Below are 8,483 nucleotides of genomic sequence, written 5' to 3'. Positions count from 1 at the left end.
GTACATATATGACATGCGCTACGTCACGGACAACACATCTTGAAAAAATTGGCAAGTTTTTTAAAGTTTGTCGATTGTAATCCATTTTAATCTTAGTCAATCGAAACCATCCTTGTTATATGTTAGAAAACTATTATTTTGTGGTTTCCTTCATTTTGAAAGTAATCAGAAAAATGACTTAAAATAATGTGACATTGCTCCTTTATTGTGTATTAGAATATAGCCGCTGTACACGCGCTATGAAATTCTAGCAGGCTGGCTCCGCTACCAGGCAAGACGACATAAACCCTGTGTTCTGATTGGCTACCTGAGCAGGCAAGATGTGCCTATCTTGACCGCTCGGGATTGCCCGCGATTTTTCCGCAAATTTGTTGTTGTGGTTGCCGCCGACTCTCGCACTGAAATTTTGCGCAGAAGAAAGATACTTTCTTACCTATGAAATCCAATCACGACAAAGGAATTCGTGCGGTCCGCGTACGTGCCTTAAACTGGCTTCCTTCAGGTTACAATACAGAAAGTCATTTCAGTTCTTAATTTAAGACTTTATTGCCCATAAAATAAATCCTTTATCTACTAAACTTGTTCGTTCAATATGGCGGGATATTGGCATCGGTCTTTTATTAGTATTTATGGACCTCGACTTCTTTTTGGTCCATAAACACACAAAAAAAGAACATGGCCAATATCCTGCGCTTGGTCAATAACTCATTATATACTGGTTCCCCTCGACGACATAACGGGCAAATGTGGGGTAGAATGATCAGTTTTCGAGTCCGTTTAATCAAAGGCAGAGTGATCATTTTTCTGAACAGCATAGTGAAACGGGAAGAAGAGAGAGGCTGGGAATGAGGTTGGTTAAAACGCTTTGCACGTGCTTTCCGCTAGTTCATTCAGTCAGCCAGAAAGGAAGGGGCGTAACCATTGCTTAAATTATCACTGCCAGTGTGACGGGGGCGCCCCTCCTTCCTTACGTCAGCATGGGCTTTACGTGATCTTTGCTTGGCTTTAATGATTATTATCAGAATGATGATGACAGGTCCAATACGAGTTCCGATGGAAAACAATGGTCAATATTAGAATAAAGATTGCTTATTAGTACTGCAGTATCGCTTTCTGTCACAGTCGTCTGAGGTCTCAGGTGAGGTGACATTCCAAGCACCTACAGCCATAACAAAGCAAGATGGTGAACCTTGGAGAAATCTTCCCCGACTTCCATGTTCGCACTAGCGAAGGAGAACTTGACTTCCACAAGTTCATAGAAGGCTCGTAAGTAGAGTTATTGAATGATCCGGGCCTTTACTGGAGTTGCGAGAATTCTAACAAATGTGTATTAGCTTGACCTCGTGGCATCTGAGTGCCTAGGCAAGCTGATTTACCTTAGCCTGTGTGCAACCCTCCGCTCTCCTCAAGAGAAATTTGAGAGTCGGCAGCCAACTGTACACGGGCTACCTTTTTCATTGAAACGATTTTATACAGCGGTAAAGGCAGACACGTGACCAAAGGGCGATAGAAATTTATGCTTGTGCTAAATTTTTTTCGTGTTTCCTTTTACATATTCGTCCGTCTAAATGCCTTATTTGCTTTTCTAGAACAAATCAATCGGCTCGCTTCTTGAGTGTTCGTCTTCTTCGTCCAGTCATTCTTCTTAATCATTGTTTTTCTCTTGTTCGAAGACTTGGGTAATAAAGCTTCACTGAAAATTTGAATATAAATCGACTTTATGCATGTGTTCAGTGTTCCGTTCAGTCACGCAATAAGTCTGCTCGGTATGTTTTCGTACTCCTGAGTTTCAGTCCAAGTATGGATAGCTTAAGTTGTGCAGATTTGGGGAAAAGTAAGCCTACCTCTAGAAAAGTGTCAAAAACAAGATGTTTTAGTTGGCGGGGTTTCTCATACTGACTTCTAAACATAAACTTTGTACAAAAGGGGGGTTTTGAAAAGCTCAGTGTCTATTTCATCTTGAATAGGATGCGGTTTTGACAGAAAAAATATGCCTCCAGGCTCACTAATTTAAGTCATTTATCAATCAATCGATCTTAACGTAGTCAAGTGTCTAGGAGTACACAGCTTAAACCGACATACCGGGTATGCGATAGTTTAATTCAGGTCAACTGCTATTGTCAAATTGACTAGGGACACGGAAAACAGATCACAGTGAAAGTTATTAAATTAGATAGTGATTACAAAATGACATCTTCGAGTGGGGCCAAATCTGAACAAAGCTTAAAGACGGTTTATGGCAAAATGAAACTTTGTGCTTTATCCCGAAATAGACTTACAGACATTTCCTGTCTGATTTGACAGAAAACAATATTCAGGAGAACATAGCGAAAATTCAATGGATTACATAATGTGACATATAAAACATAAAATAGTGACTTCTGTAACTATGCAAAGACCACTCTGACAAACAGGAGCAGATTGAAGCCGGATCTTGCTGTAGATCAGGATGAGCAAAAGACTTAATAAACAAACTTTTAATGCAGGGCTGATCAAACAGCTAGAGACTGATGTTATAAATTTATTTTGGCCCAATATAAAATATAAAATACCTTTTTTTGAGTGGGTAGCAAATCTGATGAAAAACCACGATTTAATAATAAGCTTACAGCAAGGAGGGGAAGGGGAAAATAAAGGCGGCACTTTTCTTTGAAGACATGGCGATGCCGACCAACGGTGCGAATCCAGGGCCAATCAACCCGTTGCTAAGAATGACGTCAGTGAAAATTTGTCATCACCACGGAAAAATAGTTCACGCTGGCTGAGCTGCACGCAAGAGTTTGTTCAAGAATGTAGCAGAGCCAAAACAAAAGACCAAAATTCAATAGTTGCAATTGTGATTGACCCTTGGCAACCTGCCACTGCGCACACTTGGTTGCGCGGCACCGCAATGTCATTCGACCCAGTCCTCTTTTTGGGTCAATTGTTCCCAATTTGGGTCAATTGTTCAGTGCTCCCGACCACTCTCTCCGCCCCATCCTGGGTTTTACAGACATTGCACATAATTCTTCAAAACAAATTGGTAAAGCGAAATAGCCACAGCAGAAAGTCATCGGATTAGTTAACGCGGTTTATAACCTGGAATTGAAATCCAAGAGGTTTTTTCTTGAGATAGGTCAAGTGCGTTCTGTAATTCGACTAATACACAAGGACTTCCATAAGATTGTTGCCAAGATCAGAAAGTACATACTACAGAAGTTCTTGTTCATTCTTTCGTTAGTTCAAAGTTAGATTTCGCAACTGTTTTAATGATCTAACCAAGTACAAAATCAATAAGCTGCAAACCGTACAACATGCAAGAGCGCCCTGTAAATCTTGTCTTGTGTTCATCTTTCTTTGTTATGGCAGTTTTATTAAGATGCAAAAAAACCCTCCATCATAAGCTCTTGAAACCATAAATAGATACAGCATTTTATTTGATATATTAAGGTCATTTTTCAGTATTGCATTGCGCATCCCATACTGTGCATAATTTTACGCGTGATTAGCGCGCACGTTAAGAAAATGGCGGCTCTTTATATAAGGCATAGCTGTTCATAGCTCGCAAGAGAGAGAAATCGTCGTTTTCTCGTAAACGAGTACCGGGACCTTCTTTATATAAAATAAATACAAACAAAGTTCTATTGTAGAAAAATCATCAATCAACGGAAGTGTGAATTAGCCAGTACTCGTGACAATATCATTTTGATCTTAACCCTTAATATGCTGAAATTGTTTTCAAAAAACCGGTTTTTTTACCGTTAATCGATTTTCTTGGCTCTACGGTTCTAAATTTCTCTAAACTTTGCTAGAAATGCACTTTCTGATACTGCAGTAAGTTTTTGACGCAATTTCCATGTACAAATGTACAACATTTTACTTGGCGCATGCGCATAAGCCAAAATTTGGACCTTTTTTGCTGAACCGTTCCGATTTTTTTTCCTTGCTCCTTTCCTTTTCGTTTTTTTTCTGCTTTCTTAATTCTCTATATTCTACTCTGTGCACCCCTTCTTCTGGCCTGAAAAGTTTTGATCTTAATCAATGGAAAACCCTGGAAAGGAGGCCATGATCAAGTACGGGTATATTGGCCTGTTTTAGCACCAATTTTACACCAAAAATTTATCACGGTTTTTTCGATTAGCTCTGTCAGAATGCAGTCAATAGTCAAGACGGACAGTCCTGTGGAAAGATCTATCCAAACTTTATAAGTTGCACATCACAAAAATGTGTAAATTGGTGACGTCATAAGTGGTTGAATGGCCTTTCCTCCAAATCCCGGAATAATCCGGACTTAGCATATTAAGGGTTAAGATCACTGCATGCTAGAAACAAGTGGAATCCGTGTCAATTGAAACTGCGTGCCTTAATCACGAATCATTAACTTTATTAAATTGTTCCTTGAAGTCGATGTGGTGCATCAATAGTTATATTTCGCGTTTTGCTTTCTGCTCGCACGAAAAATGAAGTGAACGGTTAAAAAAAGTGTTTCCGAAAGCCGAAAATCCTTTTTTCTTTATTATTGGTAAAGAAAGATAAAAATAAGCATTGACTGATAATACCCGACGCAATTTTTTGTGATGCTTTTACATTTACCAGAGCAGTGAAATGCTTAACCATAATAATCCTGTAAAAAACAACACGTCGGAAATGTTCTGTTCTTATAAGATATTTATAGCTTTTTAGCCATGTTTATAAATCATGAAGGTTATATGTTATTATTTCCCATAGCTGGACCATCCTTTTTGCCCACCCTGCTGACTACACGCCAGTTTGTACAACTGAGTTGGGATGCCTGGTTGGATTGATACCAGAGTTTGAAAAACGGGGTGTGAAACTCATTGCCTTGTCATGTGATGATGTAGAAACCCACAAAGGATGGATGGAAGATATTAAAGCCTTCATCAAGACTGACATACTGGACTTCCCTTATCCAATCATTGCTGACCAAGGGCGGGAACTGGCTGTCAAACTTGGCATGATTGATCCGGAAGAAAAAGATTCTAAAGGCATGCCACTGACTTGCCGTGCTGTAAGTGTTTAATTTCCTTACGCAGCGGTCAAACGAGGCACGTGTGCGTGCGTGCGCAGTTCCCGCCAAAACTTCAGATATAAACTTCTTAAACTTCAGAAACCCTTTGCTTTTAAAGGAGCTACCTCAGGGATTTCGCAGACTGTGGACTAAACTGTCCTGAAGTTAGCGGTAAGGAACTTAATCCATGAGAAACATTATTTTGAAACATCTAAGGAAAGATATTTGCGGATAAAAAAACTCGGCTATAAATATTGATTTTTTTGAAGATGCGCGTAAACAACATGAAAAGTTCAGCCTTAATTTTTCAAATTGCAATCCATTTCATCCTAGCCATCCGCAGCCAACAAAGCTTGATAACAGTTTCAGTCCTAATATAGCAATTTTTAATAAAAATGACCTTATTTTTAGGTTTTCCAACGACACAAATGTGAATTTTGGCTGTTAAAGAATCTGTTAAAATCCTTGACAAAGCCCCTTTAGCCACAAGTTAAGACAGTTTTCTCATTTGACTGTGCGTGACCGTTACCACACCTTCTCCCAACAAATTGTGGAGTACTACCCCCTCCCCCACTATGATATCCATAGTTTATATCATTGATATGCAACGCGTAGCTTGTGTTATGTTAGCGACTTTCATTATAAAATTATAATTTCGTCAAATTTATTTTGCTTCTTTTCTCTTATTGAAGGTGTTCATCATTGGACCAGACAAGAAGCTTAAACTGTCTTTCCTTTACCCGGCCACGTGTGGACGTAATTTGCAGTGAGTTACAGTGTTATTATCATTATTTTACAAAATGTAGGCTCACAGAGAGCCAATCTCATCTGTTGTGAAAAGATAAACCACTGAATGCAATGGTCACACGACACATCTCCACGGTCTAGTCAGGACCTGTACGCATGCGCACAGCCTATTACCCTTGCAGTGGCAGCCATGGACAGCTGTTTCGTCCTTGTTAGGACTCATCAGCATGGCATGGCCAGTAAACGGCGGGGTATATGATCTTATGTGAGACCCTTTCGCCTGGCTATATGCCATGCTGATGAGCATCACAAATATTCGATTTTTATGAAGTTTTCATCTTATGGATTTTATAATAAAATTATTGATCTATGTACGGATTTTTTTTTCTTTAGCGAGCTTTTGCGTGTGATAGACTCCTTGCAGTTGACTGCCACAAAGAAAGTTGCCACTCCTGCAGATTGGGAAGTAAGTTAGAATATAAAAATTATACATTCAGTTCTCCACTTTTCACTTTCCCCCTATTCTCCCACCCCCCCCCCCCCCCCCACCCACCCCCATTTCCATTGGTTTCGTTGCCGCCCCCTGTTTCTTCTGCTATCGTGAAAGAAAAGCCATTAGCTACTGAGCAGAATCACTTTTGAACCTTTTGTGGCATGATAATAATACATGACTTCTTGATTTTTTTTTAGCCTGGCAAAGACTGTATGGTTCTGCCCACAATTAAGGACGAAGAACTCGCTGAACTGTTTCCAAAGGGTGTCACCGTCAGGGAAATGCCCTCGGGTAAAGGATACATGCGTTACACTCCTCATGAACAAGGAAAGTGACACCTCAGACAAGGACATAGAAGTCCAACTAAATAAAGGACATGTAGCAATTTAATTGATGGCTTCTGTCATAAAGTAACCTCAGTAGAATCAAACTTAAATTCGAGTGTGACATAGTGGAGTTACGAGCTATCATAGATGTATTTGTTAAGTCGGTAATCAGATTATTTCGTGCAAACTTTTCACCATGTAATTCACAAGGCGAAACTGAATAAATCATTTCTCCCACTGCACAATGTCTTGTTGGTTTTGCAGTTGACTTGTTGCAACGTTGCAGTTTACCTGACATGGTGCCTTGTGTCTGCAAGCAAGCTTTCAGAAAGACATTGGATCTCTTCTATAAAGATCGTCCATATGGAATATTCCTTACACATAGCCTTTAAAAATATCTTGAATTGGTTTAACCCATTTGTAAGATAAGTCGCCGAAGTGTACCAAAATTACACGATCCGTTCCCTTGGGGTGGGGTGAGTTCTCCCTAGAGTTGACTATACGGGAGGCTCCGCCCGAAAGAGGTGCCTTTTTCAAGCTGGAGGTATATAAAAGGATAGGGATTTCACGTGTAGGTATAAAAAAGGGTAGGAAAAACGTATTTAAAAGGGTCTTGCAATCAATCAATTTATTAATGTCATGGCGCAGGATGAGGTAGCCCTCACTATCGGAGCCAGAGGCTCAATAATTGAAATAAATAATAATACAATGGGAACTAGTATAAGTAAAAAATAATTAAAAATTTCAAAATAGCTAGATTACAAAATATCTTAAACAGACCCACCGAACGGTTGATTCATCTTAGTATTCCAAGGGATTATTCAAGTACAACGTTTTCAAAATAGACGCAGAATCCCTACTATAAGTATGTCAAAGGGTAAGGGTTTGGCCTTGGACCTCGGGGTGGAGCCTCCTCGTATAAAATATTTTATGTAGCCCCGCCCAACACCACTACCACCACCCCCACCATTCACCGGAGATGAGGTACACATGTCATATATTACAAAAATACCGACAAATCAGTTCAAATTCCGTCTACATTGCCGCACAGTCCAAAAAGTATTATATTCCGGAGCTTTACAAAGTAGAGTGACGGCTGATGAGTGAACAATGATTGGGCATTTGTTTGATACAATTTTTGTAGTGGTAACTGCATGATAAATGTTTTTAGCACTGACCCACCAAAGTATAAGAGCTGGAAAGCACTGAAAACTGTTTTAAACCTCCTTAAGATTGGTAAGACGAAGTGCATCACAGTTTGATATAGATTCATTGCAGTTTGCGTCATTTCATGGAGCAGATTTCTCTCGGGAAACGAATTCTCCCTCTTCCCCTTGTTTTTTTTTTTTTATTCTCTTAGTTTTGTCGTTTTCTAGTTGTTCTCACACTGCCACGATAGAAAAGGCACTTGGTGAAAACATTACTGTATTTAGAAAGGGGGGCACGTCAGTTCTAGCTGGCTTTCATGAGGGTCCTCTATCCAAATCGAATTGGAAGGAGGGAGGAAAACCGGAAAACAACCTTCGGAGCAAGGCGAGAATTGACAACAAACTCAACCCACGTATGGCACCTGGTCGGAATCGAATCCGGGCCATATTAGTGGAGGGCGAGCGCTCTCACCACTGCGCCATCCCTGCTACCCCATCACTTTATTATATTGATGTGACTTCATGTTCATATGTGACTTGACTTTTTCTAGCCTGGTAAAGACTGTATGGTTCTTCCCACAGTCTGAACTGTTTTCAAAAGGTATCACAGAAAATGTATCAATTTGAATGCTCCTTTTTCGAAATTGACGGTGACCCTAAAACAATCCATAGCACAACTTGATCACTACACAAATGGCGATTGGTGGATTGAGTTTCTGAATAATCTATTAGCACCATGTAATTTTCTTAGCAAAAAATAA

General features: G+C 39.8%; 1 protein-coding gene across 1 annotated transcript; it reads left to right on the top strand.

The window, feature by feature from the left end:
- The first annotated feature begins 1,100 nt into the window (after positions 1-1,100).
- Positions 1,101-6,819, top strand: LOC144630313 (peroxiredoxin-6-like). Its single transcript, XM_078488660.1, has 5 exons — positions 1,101-1,266; positions 4,708-5,008; positions 5,701-5,774; positions 6,149-6,221; positions 6,446-6,819. Exons 1-5 carry the CDS (start codon positions 1,181-1,183, stop codon positions 6,581-6,583), a joined length of 672 nt encoding a protein of 223 aa, XP_078344786.1. The 5' UTR covers positions 1,101-1,180; the 3' UTR covers positions 6,584-6,819.
- Positions 6,820-8,483: the final 1,664 nt, after the last annotated feature.

Source organism: Oculina patagonica, chromosome 1 (assembly GCF_052425735.1).
Source record: "Oculina patagonica isolate OP01 chromosome 1, crgOcupat, whole genome shotgun sequence".
Taxonomy (NCBI): domain Eukaryota; kingdom Metazoa; phylum Cnidaria; class Anthozoa; order Scleractinia; family Oculinidae; genus Oculina; species Oculina patagonica.
This window is presented reverse-complemented; position numbering and strand designations above follow the sequence as displayed.